General features: G+C 45.4%; 1 protein-coding gene across 1 annotated transcript in view; it reads left to right on the forward strand.

Moving 5' to 3' along the window:
* Positions 1–817: 817 nt before the first annotated feature.
* The window catches only part of LOC126291849 (peroxidase-like), a 151576-nt gene continuing 132391 nt past the window's right edge, over positions 818–20002 (forward strand). The window contains exons 1-2 of the mRNA XM_049985574.1: positions 818–873; positions 16320–16453. Coding sequence (XP_049841531.1) covers positions 16321–16453 — 133 coding nt within the window. The 5' untranslated portion in view covers positions 818–873; position 16320. The remainder of the gene's footprint in view (positions 874–16319; positions 16454–20002) is intronic.

Raw genomic sequence — 20002 nt, forward strand, 5'->3', positions numbered from 1 at the left:
CGCCTGGTGACCATGTTGAAAAGAAGGCGCGCCAACATCTGCAACAGCGACGGCCGACAATGAGTGACTGTCGCCACCTCCCCGATCGACGACTGCAAACCTTCAATCAACCATCGCTGAATAATTCCAGAAACTGTGGCGATATTTTGAGGCGTAACTGCGGTTTGCTTGCGGCCAACATGACCCACTAGATCATCAGTTACGATGCATGTTAGTTGAAATTTTGCGAAGAGCGTACGAATGGTTTTCGCATCGGGTCCTTTTGGAACATTAAATCGTGCTTGAAAACTTCGCCTTGTTGCCGTAGGACTCTCTTCTAACCTGTGGTACTCTAGCACCAGAAAAACGCGTTGTTCAATGGAGTACATGGTTTTAATCTCTTCCTTCGGTACGCTAACCTCCTTTCACGTTTCAATAGTGGAACTGATCGCTCTGGGCTTCGGATCACTATTTATACTAGACATTACGTATGGCGATTACAGCACCATCTGTTAGCAGCTTTCGTAACTATTATTTCAAACTTCTCACAGCTTTAACAACAAACATACCGTTTACTGCATTCCTTTATCGATCTTTGGTTTCGAGATATTTAATTTTGAAATCAGGGAGCCCTTTTCTGGACACCCTGTATGTGTGTGTGTGTGTGTCTAGATGTTCCCACTCTGGTCGTGGCAGGCACGCCTCTGATTGGAAACCTGTTGGGCGTGTCCTCTTCCTTAACGAGCGAATTCCCCGGAGCTACAATTATTGCCTCCAGCTCGCCGATTAGATAGCGTTCGGCACCATTTCCTACATGTGACGGTCGAGCTTTAAAACTAGGCTCACACATTGTACACCTTTAGTATCCGGGTCGTTGTCAACGCAACATCGCAGGTAAAGAAACGAGTCGCCATATTTTACTCCCAAGTGTGCACTTTCAACACCTTCAGGTGTGTGGCGGAGAGTGCCTCACGCCCTGTGCTCCTTCTTTGTTCTAATCACGAGCAGCGCGTGGGAGGATCGATTGTCGATAAAGCTCCCCATGGCAACGAATTGCTCTGATTTTTTGCCCCTTGTGATATATGGAAAGAAGTAATATGAAAACTGACTCTTGTTGGAACGTCTCTCGGAATTTCTACAGAAAATGATTTTTCCATTACGGGGGACCACAGACGTGTAGAACATTTTGAAAGAAATTTCTAGTATTTGATTGTAAATTGCTGTTCATTTATTTCACACTGTCATGATTTCGGCCTTGTAGCCATTCTAAAGTGCACACTGAACTACCACAAAATGCCCGCCATGCCTAATACACCAGTTGATGTTTGACTGACGTTGACGTCAGTTGATGTATGAACGTGATGAACGCTGGTTACAGTAATGCACTGGCTGCCAGTACAGAGTGTTAACATTTCTTCCCTGTGCACAATTTCACCATCAATATGTCTATTTTGATATATACTCTTGTCTAGCACTACTACCGGGTATGTGTCATCTCGACCTTCAACTGACTCCCTGTCACAGACAATGAGAGCCACCCCAATATCTATCCGCCTTACTAACTGTAATTTCCCACCTGTTCCACACCAAAACAGGGCTCAGCCCATCCATTTCCTCTAACCACCTCTCTCTCTTTCCCGTCTCCTCTTGATATCACTGTCCCGTCACCTTCTGTCTTCCCACTATTCCTCCCAACACCTGCCTTCCTCTTCGTAGTCTTCCTACCTTACAGACTCCTATATTTTTTCTGCTCACGTCCCTCAGTCCTATAGAACACATTCTCTCTTCCTCGAATCATTTTCTCCCAGTGCAGTTGCTTCAGCTAGTAAGTGAAATTGCAGTGCAGTTTCTTACAGGAATGTCACCTTTCTCCAATATGTTTTTTAAATGTATGTAATTTGTATTTTTTAACTTTTAGTTCTCTGACTGTTATTTAAAAAAAAAGCCAGAAATCTTACTGTTTGTATGTAAACGCCAACAAAATTCAAAGTTTTTGAAATTTTTTAAAAACAATTTTAATAATTTTTTCACCTTTTAATATTTGTCTCCGTGTACGTTATATGTTTTTACAACTCTTGCCTGAAGAGTGAAAAGTTGTACAGCTGACGGACCACCCCCTGCCCACATGAGGCGAGGAGGATGGAATTACGATAAAGTGAAAATAAAAATAATTCGACGAGACATATCGTTTAACCATATAGGACATTTTGTGACATTTCAGCGTGGACATGAGAATGGCTATAAAGCCGGAATCATGATTTTGTTAAGTAAATGAGCAGTAAGATTTAGTGAAATCGCGGAAATTTCTTATAAAACGTTCAGTGGTAAATATCCCGTGACGCACAACAGCTCTCTTGTAGCGTCTGCTACTGCAGTTTGTTCAACGCTTTCTTTAACCCTTTCGCGTCTACTAAATGATGCCATGACGAAACGTTCCGCTCTTCATTTGATGTTTTCTGCCTCTTCCGTTAATAAGGGCAGTACTGTACTGAGTAATATGGCAGATAAGTGTTTTGAAAGCGACTGCATTCTGGATCCTTTGGGTTCCCAGAAAAGCTCAGCCTGTCAGTTGCTCCTCCAACAACTTCTCTTACGGGATAATTCCACTTCAGGTCGCCCTGGGTTATTACTAGTTCAGAGCATCAACGACGCCGTTCTCCATCAATCGCGGCCGGCAATTTGTTGGGCAAATGGGTGTTCATGAAAATGAAGAAGCAGATCTAGCAGTCAAGAAGGCCTGTAGTGTTAATCAGATAGTTAAGTGCGCAATGCCCCTACGTGATAGTACCTCACTGGTGACGTACTTTTTTTTTTTTTTTTGGTTCATTACTCTTCTGACTGGTTTGATGTAGCCCACCACAAATTCCTCTCCTGTGCCAACCTCTTTATCTCAGAGTAGCACTGACAAGATACATCCTCAATTATTTGCTGGATGTATTCCGATCTCTGTCTTCCTCTACAGTTTTTTCCCTCTACAGATCCCTTTAGTACCAAGGACACAGTCATCAGTAGGGTAAAACTAGCCTGATGACTGTATCGTTGCGATAGTAATAAGTCATTCCCTGATGTCTTAAGAGATGTCCTATCATCCTGTCCCTTCTAATCAGTTTCCACATGTTCCTTTCCTCTCCCATTCTGCGGAGAACCTCCTCATTCCTTACCTTATCAGTCCACCTAATGTTCAACATTCGTCTGTAGTACCGCATCTCAAACGGTTATATTCTCTTCTGTTTCGGTTTTCCCATAGTCCATGTTTCACTATCATATAATGCAGTACTCCAGACGTACATTCTCAGAAATTTATTCTTTAATTTAAGGCCGATATTTGATATTAGTATTCCGACTGGTCCCGGCGGAGGTGTTTGTCCTTACGATAAATTAGGTTAAGTAGTGTGTAAGCTTACGGACTGATGACCTTAGCAGTTAGCTGGCCGGAGTGGCCGAGCGGTTCTAGGCGCTACAATCTGGAACCGCTCGACCGCTGCGGTCTTACGTTCGAATCCCGCCTCGGGCATGGATATGTGTGATGTCCTTAGGTTAGTTAGGTTGAAGTAGTTCTAAGTTATAGGGGACTGATGACCTCAGAAGTTAAGTCCCATAGTGCTCAGAGCCATTTAAACCTTAGTAGTTAAGTCCCATAAGATTTCACACACATTTGAACATGTGATATTAGTAGACTTCTCTCGGCCAGGAATGCCCTTTCCGCCATTGCTAGTCTGCTTTTGATGGCCTCCTTTCTCCGTCCGTCATTGGTTATTTTACTGCCTAGGTAGGAGAGTTCCTTAACTTCATCTACTTCGTGACCATCAATCCTGATGTTAAGTTTCCCGCTGTTCTCATTTCCACTACTTCTCATTACCTTCGTCTTTCTTCGATTTACTCTCAATCCATACTGTGTACTCATTAGACTGTTCATTCCGTTCAGCAGATCATGTAATTCCTCTTCACTTTCATTCAGGGTAGCAATGTCATCAGCGAATCGTATCATTGATATCCTTTCACCTTGTATTTTAATTCCACTCCTGAACCTTTCTATTTTCATCATTGCTTCCTCGATGTACAGATTGAAGAATAGGGCGAAAGGCTACATCCTTATCGTACACCGTTTTTGATATGAGCACTTCGTTCTTGGTCGCCCACTCTTATTATTCGCTCTCGGCTATTCTACATATTGTATTTGACCCGTCTCTCCCTACAGCATACCCCTACTTTTCCCAGAATTTCGAACATCTTGCACAGTTTTACATTGCCGAAAGTTTTTTCCAGTACGACAGACCCTATGAACTTATCGTGACTTTTCTGTAGTCTTGCTTCCAATATTAACCGCAGCGTCAGAACTGCCTCTCTCGTGCCTTTACTTTTCCTAAAGCCAAACTGATCGTCATCTAGCGCATCCTCAATTTTCTTTTCCATTCTTCTGTGTGTTATTATTGCAAGCAACTTGAATGCATGAACTGTTAAGATAATTGTGCGGTAATTCTCGCACTTCTCAGCTCTTGCCGTCTTCGGAATTGTGTGGATGGTTCTGGCGCTGAGCACTATGGGACTTAACATCTGAGGTCATAAGTCCCCTAGAACTTGCAACTACTTCAATCTAACTAACCTAAGGTCATCACACACATCCACGCCCGAGGCAGGATTCGAAACTGCGACCGTAGCGGTCGCGCGGTTCCAGCCTGTAGCGCCTAGAACCCCGGCCGGCCAATTGAGTGGATGATGCTTTCTTGTAAGTCAGACGGTAAGTCTCCAGACTCATATATTCTACACACCAACGTGAATAATCACTTTGTTGCTTCTTCCCCAATGATTTTAGAAACTGTGATGGAATGATATCTGTCCGTTCTGCTTTATTTGATCTTAAGTCCTCCAAAGTTCTTTGAAATTCTGATTCTAATACTGGATACCCTATCTCATAGAAGTATCACATAGTCGTAGATATATGGGAAGAAGGGTGACTGGCAGTTGCAGGAAACACTCTGCTCCTGGTGAAGTCGACCACTCCGCCGTCCGCGGCGCACCTCCCTCCAGCCACCCAAGCGGGATGAGGTCCTCCTTACTCGTCTTCGTATTGGCCTCAGCCCTGCGACTCATGGGTCCTTTATCCCGACCAGAGGACCCTCCAATGTGTGGTGCTTGTGGCGTGTAGATTGCGGTACGCCACATTTTACTAGACTGTCTTTTCAGACCTGGCGATAGCAAATTTGCCAACAGATTTGCCCTCCATTTTAACAGAACAAAGAAATAAACAATAAAAGAAATATGGCACGACTTTCATGGTTCTGTGGAGTATCCGATTTGTTTCCTAAAATTTAAGGGAGGAACTTTTAATACACTCCTGGAAATGGAAAAAAGAACACATTGACACCGGTGTGTCAGACCCACCATACTTGCTCCGGACACTGCGAGAGGGCTGTACAAGCAATGATCACACGCACGGCATAGCGGACACACCAGGAACCGCGGTGTTGGCCGTCGAACGGCGCTAGCTGCGCAGCATTTGTGCACCGCCGCCGTCAGTGTCAGCCAGTTTTCCGTGGCATACGGAGCTCCATCGCAGTTTTTAACACTGGTAGCATGCCGCGACAGCGTGGACGTGAACGGTATGTGCAGTTGACGGACTTTGAGCGAGGACGTATAGTGGGCATGCGGGAGGCTGGGTGGACGTACCGCAGAATTGCTCAACACGTGGGGCGTGAGGTCTCCACAGTACATCGATGTTGTCGCCAGTGGTCGGCGGAAGGTGCACGTGCCCGTCGACCTGGGACCGGACCGCAGCGACGCACGGATGCACGCCAAGACGGTAGGATCCTACGCAGTGCTGTAGGGGACCGCACCGCCACTTCCCAGCAAATTAGGGACACTGTTTCTCCTGGGGTATCGGCGAGGACCATTCGCAACCGTCTCCATGAAGCTGGGCTACGGTCCCGCACACCGTTAGGCTGTCTTCCGCTCACGCCCCAACATCGTGCAGCCCGCCTCCAGTGGTGTCACGACAGGCGTGAATGGAGGGACGAATGGAGACGTGTCGTTTTCAGCGATGAGATTCGCTTCTGCTTTGGTGCCAATGATGGTCGTATGCGTGTTTGTCGCCGTGCAGGTGAGCGCCACAATCAGGACTGCATACGACCGAGGCACACAGGGCCAACACCCGGCATCATGGTGTGGGGAGCGATCTCCTACACTGACCGTACACCTCTGGTGATCGTCGAGGGGACACTGAATAGTGCACAGTACATCCAAACAGTCATCGAACCCATCGTTCTACCATTCCTAGACGGCAAGGGAACTTGCTGTTCCAACAGGACAATGCACGTCCGCATGTATCCCGTGCCACCCAACGTGCTCTAGAAGGTGTAAGTCAACTACCCTGGCCAGCTAGATCTCCGGATCTGTCCCCCATTGAGCATGTTTGGGACTGGATGAAGCGTCGTCTCACGTGGTCTGCACGTCCAGCACGAACGCTGGTCCAACTGAGGCGCCATGTGGAAATGACATGGCAAGCCGTTCCACAGGACTACATCCAGCGTCTCTACGATCGTCTCCATGGGAGAATAGCAGCCTGCATTGCTGCGAAAGGTGGATATACACTGTACTAGTGCCGACATTGTGCAAGCTCTGTTGCCTGTGTCTATGTGCCTGTGGTTCTGTTAGTGTGATCATGTGATGTATCTGACCCCAGGAATGTGTCAATGTAGTTTCCCCTTCCTGGGACAATGAATTCACGGTGCTCTTATTTCAATTTCCAAGAGTGTATATTCTGAGAGTGGGTACTCGCGCCTCCCCCCCCCCCCCCCCCTCCCATGCCCTTTGTAAGTGCCGAACCAGCCTCATATTTATGTGCAGTTCTTTCAGCCGTTCTCTTGTTTTGCTTGTGTTTCATTTTTGACCATGATCATATGTACTCTATCTTAAAGGATATGAGATGTATAGTTGTGCGGATGACCGCTATTGAAGTTGGGGGAGGGCTTGTGTGCACATGTCCGACATTCTCTTCCTTGTTTCATAACATTTTAAACATTTTAATCATTTTCGTTTCTTTTTCGCGCGCTCTCTCTCTCCGTCTACCTTCCTCTCTCTCTGTCTTGATGGTTCTGCTACGTATTTAAGAGACGTTATTCATTCCAGTGATTTGATGTTAACGATGGAATCGAACAGCAATCGATTGGTTCGCCTACCTACACTATGTGATCAAAAGTATCCGGACACTTGGCTGAAAATGACTTACAAGTTCGAGGCGCACTCCATCGGTAATGCTGGAGTTCAATATGGTGTTGGTCCGCCCTTATCGTTGATGGCAGCGTCCACTTTCACAGGTAGACGTTCAGTCAAGTGCTGGAAGGTTTCTTGGGGAATGGCAGCCCATTCTTCACGGAGTGCTCCACTGAAGAGAGGTAACGATGTCGGTCGGTGAGACCTGGAGCGAAGACTGCGTTCCAAAACATCCCAAAGGTGTTCTGTAGGATTCAGGCCAGTCCATTACAGGGATGTTGTTGCCGTGTGTATGAACAGTGCTCTATCGTGTTGAAAGATGCCATCGCCATTCCCGAATTGCCCTTCAACAGTGGAAAGCAAGAAGGTGTTTAAAACATCAATATAGGTCTTAGTGCCACGCAAAATAACAAGGGTTGCAAGCTCCCTCCATGAAAGACACGACCACACCATAACACCACCGCCTCCGAATTTTACTCTTGGCACTTCACACGATAGCAGATGTCATTCATTGGATATTCGCTATACCCACACCGTGCTACCGGGTCGCCAGATTGTGTACCGTGATTCGTCATTCCACGGAACGTTTTTCCATTGCGTCCAATGTCTACGCTCTTTACACCACGCGAGGCGTCGTTTGGCATTTACTGGCGTGGTGAGTGGCATCTGAGCAGCCATTCGACCATGAAACCCAAGTTTTCCCACCTCCCAACTAACTGTCATAGTACTTGCAGTGGATCCCGATGCAGTTTGAAATTCCTGTGTGATGGTCTGGATAGATGTCTGCCTATTACACATGACGACCCTCTTCAACTGTCGGCGGTCTCTTGTCACTCAACAGACGAGGTCGGCCTATACGTTTTCGTGCTATACGCGTCCCTTCACGTTTCCACTTCAGCATCACATCGTAAACAGTAGACCTAGGGATGTTTAGGGGTGTGGAAATCTCGCCTACATGCGAATGCCTCAAGTGACACCTAATCACGTTCGAAGTCGGTGAGTTCCGTGGAGTGCCCGATTTTGCTCTCTCACGATGTCTAATGACTAGTGATGTCACTGATATGGAGTACCTAGCAGTAGGTGGCAGCACATTGCACCTAATATGAAAAACGTATGTTTATGGGGGTGTCCGGATACTTTTGATCACATACTGTATGTGTACGGACCAGTCAAACCTGTCAAAAGCCTGATTAACCACCTTTCGCAAAGCGAACTTACAGCACGAGAGCCAGTAAGGTTCTGGAAGGTTCCGGCAGTGTTGTGGAGCCACGCCGACTCCCATGTCATGGCCAGCTCCTCTAGCTTTCCCGGCTGAGCATCCATGGTGCGGACAGCCTGATCGACGTTAGGGTTTGGGTTAAAATCTGGAGAGTCTGATGGCTAGGGGATTACAGTAAATTGACTCTGGTGCTCTTCCAACCGAGCACGTGCATTGCGAGCTGTGTCCCGTTGCATTATCCTGCTGGTAAATGCCATCTTGCCGAGGAAAATCATGCGGCATGCAGTTGTGGACATGGTTCCCAAAGATAGACGCATACCTGTGTTGATTCATTGTCCGTTCCAAAATTACAAGATCATCCAGGAAATGCCACGAAAACATTTCCCAGGCGATAATACTCCTCCGCTCCCGGCTGTGACGTCTCCGACCATTGTTGCAGAGCTGTACATACCGGCGCCGTCTGTCCGATGCAGCATAAAACGTGATTCATCTGAAAAGATCACCTGTCGCCACCAAGTGGACGTCCAGCTATGTACAAAGACCAGGCTTCATCGATGATGAACAGCAGTCAGCATGGGTGCATGAACCAGATGCATGCTGCGGAGGCCCGTTCACAGCACTGTCCGCTGAACGGCCGTTGAGGAGACACTGTTAAGTGTCCCTTGGTTCAACTGGATGGACACTTGCTCAGTAGTTGCACATCCATTTGCCCGTACACATCTCCAACCTCCACAGCCATCATTCACCCCTGTCATCTATGACCAGTAGTGCTCCACAGTTGTCTCAGTGCCCGTTTTGGATAGCACCATTTCGCCATGAACAGCCGGCCAGGGTGACAGAGCGGTTCTAGGCGCTTCAGTCTGGAACCGTGCGACCGCTACAGTCGCAGGTTCGAATCCTGCCTCGGGCATGGATGTGTGTGATGTCCTTAGGTTAGTCAGGTTGTTCTAAGTTCCAGGCGACTGATGAGACCAGATATTAAGTCCCATAGTACTCAGAGCACAGCATACTTTAACCATGAGGATATGTCGACAGTTTTCGAAGTTTGCTATTTTGAAAATGCTTCCACCCTTGGCGTGAAAGCCAATGACAATGCCCTTTTGGACGTCAGATAAATCACTCCATTTCTGCAGTACAACAACGACCGCACTCGTTGACGTCGAACATAAGCGGTGATCGTATCAGTGTGACTGGACAATGCATAATATTTTACATTTACATTCAGGGTCAATAGCCAGTCCCTGCCCCAATCATCAGCGATGCAGCCCTCATATGGACAGAATCACGGGCAGGCAATGCAGTAACTCAGTGACACAGGTAACTGAAACTAACATAACGAGGTGGCTGTACGGCAAAAACAGGACGTTAAATAAGCGATGGCACGAACACGAGCCACGCCGGCTCAAACGATATGTTGAGCTCTGTCTACAGGAAAGTCCTGAATCCCAAAAAGGAAAACACGTACGTGTACGGTTTAGAGAAGCAGAACTGGCCGCCACTGACCAGAAAGGTTATTCATCGATAAGTAGGAAAATTACCTGCCATAAAGTAACGAAAATTAGCACGTAGGCTGTCTTTCACAAGTCGAGTTACAACACAACACGGCTTGTGGAAACTGTTTCCCTCCTAACGTGAGGGAACTCGCACTTTGAAATTGCCTAGAAGTTTCTGATCCTGCTACGCGATGTGTTAAGAAGCAGCATGTAAAAAACTAAAAAGAAAAGGTCGTATTTGATGTGAGAAATAATCCTCACCATTGAGGCTGAAATCACATTCTTAGGTGGGAAGTGAGTTGGTACCTGATGGCTGCATCCGTAACATCGCTGTTACAGTATTCTGCAGAAGCCGGCCACTGATGGGATCGTGTATACGACTGGAGCTCACCCCCACAGCGCCAGTTAAAGCCTGAAGATGGTGCATTGAGTCACTGGCACTGGTTGCAATATAATACATAACATCGAAACGACGGCTACAGATGTTTCACTTTATCGCGTAAGTGAACGGCCAGCGTTCCACAAACCATCAGTCAAAAGCATGGACATACAAAAGCATTGCAGAACAGTCACAATTTGCTAGTTAACTTGACTTCCAAAACTAGTTAGCGAATAACGCCTCTCGCAAGCAACACTGACAGAACTCCACCCAGCCCAAACGCTCTCCAGTGAACTAGCTATAGCTCACTACTATACTACGTGATCAAAAGTATTTGGACACTACCAAAAACATACGTTTTTCATATTAGGTGCATTGTGCTGCCACCTACTGCGACCCCAGTAGTCATTAGACAACGTGAGAGAGCAGAATGGGGCTCTCCACTGAACACGGACTTCGAACGTCGTCAGGTGATTGGCTGTCACTTGTGTCATAAATCTGTACGCGAGATTTCCACATTCCTAAACATCTCTAGGTCCACTGTTTCCGATCTGATAATGAAGTGCAAACGTGAAGAGACACGTACAGCACAAAAGCGTACAGGCCGACCTCATCTGTTGACTGACAGAGGTCGCCGACAGTTGAAGAGGATCGTAATGTGTAATAGCCAGACATCAATCCAGGCCATCACAAAGGAATTCCAAACTGCATTAGGATCCACTGTAACTACTGTGACACTTAGGCGACAGGTGAGAAAACTTGGATTTCATGGTCGAGCGACTGCTCATCGCGCCGGTAAATGTGAAACGACCTCTCGCTTTTTGTAAGGAGCGTAAACATTGGACGATTGAACAGTGGAAAAACGTTGTGTGAAGTGACGAATCACGGTACACAATCCGATGGTACGGTGCGGGTATAGCGAATGCCCAGTGAACGTCATCTGCCAGCGTGTGTAGTGCCAACAGTAAAATTCGGAGGCGGTGGTGTTATGGTGTGGTCGTGTTTTCCATGTAGGGGCTTGCACCCCTTGTTGTTTACGTAGCACTATCACAGCACAGGTCTACATTGCTGTTTCAAGTACCTTCTTGCTTCCCACTGTTGAGGAGCAATGCGGTGATGGCGATTGCTTCTTTCAACACGATCGAGCATTGTTCGTAATGGACGGCCTTTGGCGGAGTGGTTACACGACAATAACATCCCTGTAATGGACCGGCCTACACAGAATCCTGATCTGAATCCTATAGAGCACCTGTGGGATGTTTTGGAACGCCGAATTCGTGTCAGGCTTCACCGACCGACATCGATACCTCTCCTCACTGCAGCGCTCCGTGAAGAATGGGCTGCCATTCCCCAAGAAACCTTCCAACACCTGACTGAACGTGTGACTGCGAGAGTGGAAGCTGTCATCAAGGCTAAGGGTGGGCCAAGACCATATTGAATTCCATCATTACCGATGGAGGGCGCCACGAAGTCAGTTTCAGCCAGGTGTCCGGACACTTTTGTTCACATAGTGCATTGCTAGAAGAGAGTCACAAATGTCAGTACTCTTAACACGGAGCGTAGGAAGAGCACGGCTAGTTTCACATCGTCTACGTTCACGCTGGACAGGTGGGCACCACCACAAACACAGGCAACCCACATCCGACCAGCTCCGGGCTGCGCTTCCAACTCTAAGCACCAACAACCAACCTCCTTGCCACTCTCTGATAAACAAGTCCTGGAGGCGGAAGTACTGCCAACCACTACATATAGTGCCAACCCTCGCACACCACGTATCTGTGAGCATTCAGACTGCCTTCAAGTTTTACCAAATCAATGCTCATATCATATTAGGTAACTTCCTATATTTACAGGATCTGGAGGGATATAGCTCCTGAGAATAACATTAGTATTTCCAAATTTCATTGAATTCTCCGGACCACTTACCTTCTCCAAACTCACGACGTTAGGGTATTGTACCAAAAGATTCTTTCCCATAATAAAACTGATACACTCATCTGGTACCACCATGCCAATAATTCTCATCTCTTTTTCTTTACACCTCATTTCCATTAATATTCGTTTCTTTATTCCAATGGCATCTACGACCTCAAATTCCTGCACTAGTAACCCTAGTACGGTCCTCTACCTATTTTTTTATCGCCACGAAACGCAAGCCCTTTCATTTCATATCGATATGATGAGTTACTTATTGCTGGAAATAGTATCGACCGTAAAATATCTACGAGTAACTATCGACAATGGCCTTAAGTGGAATGACCACACAAAACAAACAGTAGGAAAAGCAGACGTCGGACTGAGATTCACAAGAAGAACAGTTTTTTTTGGAGTCATCAGTATTCTGACTGGTCTGACGCGGTCCGACACGAATTCCTCTCTTGTGCCAACATCCTCAACCCAGAGTATCACTTGCAACCTACATCCTCAAATATTTGCTGGATATTTGAGGATGCTAAGAGAGCTGCATGGTCACCGATGGTATCTGTTGTTTCGGACATGTCGGATGCAGAGGAACTGTTGCGACATCGTGGTGGTATGGATGAAACGCCACTCTGGGATACCTGAAAATCAACACTGATACCCATGCTCAGAAAGTGGTTGTTTGGACTCGCAAGAGGAATGGTCGCAGATATCTAAAATCAAAGGCAGCCACTGGGCACTATTTCATCCCACAGTTCCAAAAGTACCGTGGCATAGTAATATATAACGAGTAGCTTCTCGTCCGTTATAGCACCGCTGAAATTTGATCGTTAGAAGTTCAACAAACACCTCTATAGGCTCAGCCCAAGTGCCACGCTCCTATGTGTTTAGGGAGAGGAAGATCAAAACCATACATTTCTACAACGTCCTCGAAACACATATCACATAAACGGCTTTGCAACTAATCTTCGGACTCGAGCTGCTTCAAACCTTGTAAGCACCCAACGATAATGCGACGTGTAAGCTACTGAACGAGGTCATCAGGTGTGACAACGATAAAACGTAGCTTCCCACACTGCTACTGATACTTAGAATGCCTGGGGAATAGCAAAGCTAAATTAACTGCACGTATCCCCACATGCTACTCTGCAGAATATGGAACGCTCAGCCTCTAAATTTATGTCAAGATGTACCTCCCATGTATACGTTTGTGATACTGGTGAATTTATACCTGTGCCTCCAATACATGACTCTGGTTTTGTAAACTATTCGCCTGTTCTGTTTAGACGGTACTTATGGACTTGCCCAAATTATTCATTTCTCTATGCATAGCTTTTGAAACAATTCTACAGGAGATACGAAGAGCATTTTATTGTTAATTTAGAAATACAGGGTGTTTTCGTAAGGGCATGCAGGACATAGAGAATTCTCCATTGAACAATTTGAGGTAGGGAACCTGTAGTGGGAGAAACCAACTTAAGGAGATATAGAAGTAAACTTGTATACCGCTTTTTCTAGGGTTTCTGTTCTCCAGCCTATGTACATCAAACATGCGTCAAAGTTTACACGTACTGTGATGTTTCCTTACGTGTACATTCTTTATCTCCTGCAAGGAAAAAAGGGGGAAGAACCTGAATACTAGGAAGTCATGATGCAGGTTTTGTTCTACCCGGCCATGTAAATGACCACCAGCACTTAAGGTTCGTGCAAAGAGTTTCTACCTAAGTTGTTGGAGAACGTACTCTTGGCTGTTCAAATGTGTGTGAAATCTTATGGGATTTAACTGCTAAGGTCATCAGTCTCTAAGCTTACACACTACTTAACCTAAATTATCCTAAGGACAAACACTCACACCCATGCCCGATGGAGGACTCGAACCTCCGCTGGGACCAGCCGCACGGTCCATGACTGCAGCGCCGGAGACCGCTCGGCTAATCCCGCGCGGCTCTTAACTGTTCGTGAGAGGATGTGGATACGACATGATGGTGCACCGCCTCACTTCAGTGCAGATATACGCAACCATCTCAGTGCTGTAAAACTTCCTGGCAGATTAAAACTGTACGCCGGACCGAGAGTCGAACTCGGGACCTTTGCCTTTCGCGGGCAAGTGCTCTACCAACTGAGCTACCCAAGAACGACTCACACCCCGTCCTTACGGCTTTACTTCTGCCAGTATCTCGTCTTCTATCTTCCAAACTTTACAGAAGCTCTCCTGTGAACCTTGCAGAACTAGCATTCCTGAAAGAAAGGATATTGCACAGACATGGCTTAGCCACAGCCTAAGGAATGTTTTGCAGAATAAGATTTTCACTCTGGAGCGGAGTGTGCACTGATATGAAACTTCCTGGCAGGTTAAAACTGTGTGCCGGACCGAGAGTCGAACTCGGGACCTTTGCCTTTCGCTGGCATGTGGTCTACAATCTGAGCTAACCAAGCAAGGTTCGCAGGAGATCTTCTGTAAGGTTTGGAAGGTAGGAGACGAGGTACTGGCAGAAGTAAAGCTGTGAGGACGGGCCGTGAGTCGTGCTTGGGTAGCTCAGTTGGTAGAGCACTTTCCCGCAAAAGGCAAAGGTCCCGAGTTCGAGTCTCGGTCTGGCACACAGTTTTAATCTGCGAGGAAGTTTCATATCAGCGCACACTCCGCTGCAGACTGAAAATCTCATTCTGGATCTCAGTGTTGTATTTACTGAAAGCTGGAGTGCAAGGGAGGTCCTCTTCCATGTCCTGCGAAGTCACCTTAATCCCCTTTGTTATTTCTTATGGCAATATCTAAAGCCACTTGCGTATGAGACCCCGGTGGATACAGAGATAGAACTATTTGACAGAATTGTAGTTGTCTATGATATGATTCGAACTACAGCAGGGATATTTGTCACGGTGCGTCAGATCTCGTACGCCCATACCACGCTTGCATTTAGGTTGATGGCCGTCAGTTTCAGCACAGTTTGTAAGGTACAGAACAAGAGGCACGTTCAATGTGTCAGTGACGGTATTTGGATTTACTTTTAACTACTGTAAATAAAAATGTACACAGTAACGTGATTTTATTCCTATTATCTCCTTAAGCTGCCTTCTCTAACCCCAGGTTCGCTACCTCTAATTATTCAGTGGAACACAGGATTTGCTGTTAAATTTTTGTACGCTTTTATGGAAACACCTTGTGTAGACATTAATGTGAAATGAATTGGGGGTCCCAAATGTGTACAAACGGTGATTTGCTAGTCCTTACTCTGTTCCACAGAAGGATTTTTAGAGTGTACTATTGTAATTTTTCCTCCTATCTATGTAGTTCTCAATTCGTTCGAGCAATGAATCATTCATGAGAGGAAACACAGTCATAGCTCAGTCATTGAAAATGATTCAGAAATTTTACTTGTTAGAATGAAATCAGGCGATGATTCTTCTTCTCTGCAGGCTCGCGCTTTGCGGCAATCTGCTAATCTGTACAAATAAAATGCCTCGTAATTTTGGGAGCGTTGTATAATCAGTCGGGAAACCTCAGATCAAGCGGATATTTGGCTTTGATGAAGTTTAACCTTCCGAAGAAGTAATGGAGCTCTTGGATTATTAAATGCAGGTTCGTATCCAGTTTTCGGAAGTTCCCTTCTGATTAACAACTACGCAATACATCGATCAACATCATTAATTATCAATTGTCAAATACACACCTTTTGTTTGAAGGTGTAGAGAGTACTACAAAGAATAATTATGCGCTCATGGCATAGCTATTGTATGAAACTATTTTGCCCATAGATTCTGCGAGTATGAAGATAGAAAATTTGTAAACGTCATTCAAGGGTAGAATTGTATCAGAATAATTCGTCGAATATAAAGAGATATTACACTACCAATGTGTGCCCTGTGTTTCACTTTAGTCTTGTTACTCGTTTTCGTACACTCGAGTTGTAAATTCTGTATTATGACTAATCAGTCCTTTGTTAATCCTGCGTTGCATCGTATCAGGGTTCAACTTCGATGATGTCTACCATGAATTGTCAAAATTACTTGTAACATAACATCTCCTGTGATTATCTGCTTGTACGTAGCTAAGCTACTTGCTCACCAACCAGCTACCCTAGCGACCAGCTGCTCACGGTGTGTTGTGTGTGTGTTCCCGCAGCATGTTGGCGACGTGTGTAGCGCTGTCTGCCCTGTGCCTGCTGCTGCCTGCTGTTTTTGGGGACCGCTGTGGACCCAACGTGGTGCCGCTGTCCATATTTGAGGGCAAACCCTGCCAGCTGCGCCTCACCAGGAGTGAGTAGGCCAACCGCACCAGCGCTGCACCTGTACTGCTCCTAATAAGGAAACGAGGACCCGTCAGCCGCTGTTGGCTGCGAGACCTTGAGGACTTGTCTATACTCTGTTCATCGTAAGAATAAACGACTCCGTCCCGATAGCTGAGTGGTCAGCGTCACGGGTTGATGTCCTACGGGCCCGGGTTCGATTCCCGGGTGGGTCGGAGATTTTCTCCGCTCAGGGACTGGGTGTTGTGTTGTCTTCATCATCATTTCATCCCCATCCTGCGCGCAGGTCGCCCAATGTGGCGTCGGATGTAATAAGACCTGCACCAAGGCGCCCGGACCTACCCCGCAAGGGGCTTGCGGCCAATGACGCCAAACACTCATTTCCATAAGCATAAACCTCATGTAAGCATTATGCTGTGTATTATTCCGCGTTTGCTGAAACCTCATTGGATTTTGTTTCACGTGGAGCTGAAGCCAAGCTGTATCCAGTACAGTTAAGTCCGATAATGAGGATATGTTTTATGCTGGGTGTTACGCGTACATAGACAATACGGGGAACAGCTTTTCTGGCCCATTTTACCTGGACAGCATTGGCCAGCCACCTGGTCCAACTAACCTGCAGTGACGTGAACAGTTGTAGTAAAGGCGCAAAAGAAACGAGCAGAGAACAATATAGTCTGTAATGTCATTTAAATTTTAAACAGAAGGAAATAATATAAGGTAAAACTCAGGCGACACACTTTTTAGATGACCAGACGGAATACATAATACGCTCTCTACCTTAGGTAACATAGTATTGCAATTAAAAACAAGAGTGATCAAAACTAGCGTAATTTTTCTGCGTGAGTTATGGATTACATTTGAAGCTCGTCTGGTAATCTCTGTGATACGCCCGCTAAACCCGCTGGGCAGAACAGGTGATTAGGATTGCGGAAAGGGCCAAATAAGGTTCGGGTAAGTTTCACATTAAAATTGTAATTCATTGTAACTTAATAACACATTTACAATCAAAGCGGCACATAGCCGAAATTTTACGAGTCTCATACTCCAAATCTTTCACGGCTGAAGGCCTCCAAACAAGAAATCTTACAAATCAACTAGATAAAAATGCAGTTAAAATAGCAAATAAAATAATTAAAATATATACGTATATATCACAGCTAGATGGAAAGCCTCAAGGCAAAAGTAGATAGAACAAACATATGCAAGGTGCAATACAATATATATTTAAAAATATATTACAATAATCTTTTAAGGCGGAATCCGGCAATGATTTCGCTTAAGGGGAAATTTTGAGAATAAGGCTTTAAGCGGCTGAAGGCCCACAGTTGATTTTCCAAAAATTCAAAAATACCTTAACCTTTAAATTTTCAATGGTCGAACGCACACAAAATGAAAAAGCAGCGCAACGACAATAACTAAACTGATTTACATAAAACACAATATTTTTTTAGAAACGTTGGCTGTAATAGGTTACCAACAGACCATTAAACACCCATGAAAAGGACAGTACAGACGCCTCCAGGCAGGGGGGGGGGGGGGTGGCTGCCCGCGAAACATTAAAACATTCACGTTCGCTTAGTTGAGACAGCTAGTGGGCCCAACTACACTTGATCCGTCGGTAACCCAACTAAGAGATAGTCACAGACCAACCAACCAAACGACTTGCTCGCCACCGATGTATAAAAACTCAAAGACCAAACTTTTATGGACGTAATTATCCACAATGAAATATGTATTAAGCTGTCAAAACTACACACCGTGTTGGACAGCGACAACAGGTGAGGAAAGGACGCTGCTGGAAATTACGTTAGTGGCCACAGTAGGTAACCGGAACACTAACGATCACAAGGCAGAAAATTTCGCTGGTACACTTGAATTTGAAATAAGGTAATATAGTTAACTTCACTAAAAAGGAGCACTGCTGTGTGCCCAGGGTAGGTAACCAAAACACTAACAGCCACAAGACAGAAAGTTCCGCTGACGCACTTGAATTGTAGTGAACCAATATAGTTAACTCCACCGCACGGCGGCTCGATTTCACCATTGCAAACACTCGCTGTTGTCCACAGGAAAAGCTTCCCAACAGCGAATCATCCGAACGACATAACATGAGCGGTTGTGGCTTGGGTACTTAACGCACCACTCAACTTTGACGTCCTGGGTCGGTGAGCCACAAATCTCGTAGCGATCGGACAGCTCCACACACGGTCCGACAATGCGATGGGACCGGCAGCGGACCCAGCCGACTGCACTGCACAGAGATTCTCCCTGGTCCTCACTCCTGCAGACACCCTAGCTGGAAACTATATACACAAGATCAAAGATGGTACACGGTGCAAATATCGATAACATCGCTGCTGTCACACGTAGAAGGAGGAAGAACCACGGCATAACCGCAACAACGGCGGGAAACCAAACACAGATCGACAGCAAGGAAACGCATAATTCGGAGTGAGCACGGCTCACTCTGAACTCCTTCTATATCTGACTCGGAGGAATACATTTGCTTCTATGCTGATAACAAGGCGATCAGCAACAGATTCCGAAGCAACCAAAAAGTCCACATTTCCTCCTCCTCCTCCTCTTCTGTGACGGTCTGTTCCACATTTCGCCATCGTTCGGCAGTGACGTGTCAGAAAGCTTCGAGCATTAGTTCTAGGACCTTTGGCAGCTTAAATGTCTTGTTATTTCTCGCGAAACATCCCTGAACTTGGCTGCATATTAGGTATATTGGGTTCAGATTGCAGTGTTAAGGTGGCAAGTGTAAAATCCGGCATTTGTACTGTGTACTCAACACCGAGAAAATGACAGTTTTCCATGTTTCTATGACGCTTATCACTCTGGCTCGTGTGGGACTACGCCTGTCCCACAAAACAATGGGAATACTCGAACAGAATATCATATTTTTCATTTTTCTCCAAAAAATTATATTGTGTAGTGTTTTCTCAGTTTCAACAAGCTTTAACAATCTTTTATAAAATTTCGATGATTAAGAATTGTATTGGCAACGAAATTCAGAATTTTGAGTGCGTTATGTAATTAGAAACTAGAAGATGAGCATTTTGATTGAAAATGATGGTTAAGTATGAGCTAATTACTGTATATTTGATGAATTTCATATTTAAATGATTTAGGAACTCAGACCGAACAAAAGACACTAACGAACTTTCTCTCTTTTTCTTTTTTCTTTGTTTCTTTTTCTGTTTTGTTTCTTAATTTTTTATTCCTATTTCCTTCTTTAAGGGAAACTTTGTTCTTTTTATTTTTCTTTTATTTTTCTTTTTGTATTTTATTTATTATTCTTTTTTCTTTTCACGGTGATCGGACTAGAACTGGTGTATTTTTTTTTTTTTTTTTTTTTGGCTCTTCTTTTTTCAAATTAGTCCCGAATTGGAACCGCATTCTGTTACCCAGTGCTCTTTCAAGATGATTTCAGTCTGTGAATCACCGAGTTCTGGAATGCCAGAGTGAAAGATTAGTTGAAAGAATGGGAAGGGCCCACCACGAACAAAAATTAAGCGTGAAGTGGTTTCACATACGCATGATGTAATGCAGC

This window comes from Schistocerca gregaria, chromosome 9, assembly GCF_023897955.1.
Source record: "Schistocerca gregaria isolate iqSchGreg1 chromosome 9, iqSchGreg1.2, whole genome shotgun sequence".
Lineage (NCBI taxonomy): Eukaryota > Metazoa > Arthropoda > Insecta > Orthoptera > Acrididae > Schistocerca > Schistocerca gregaria.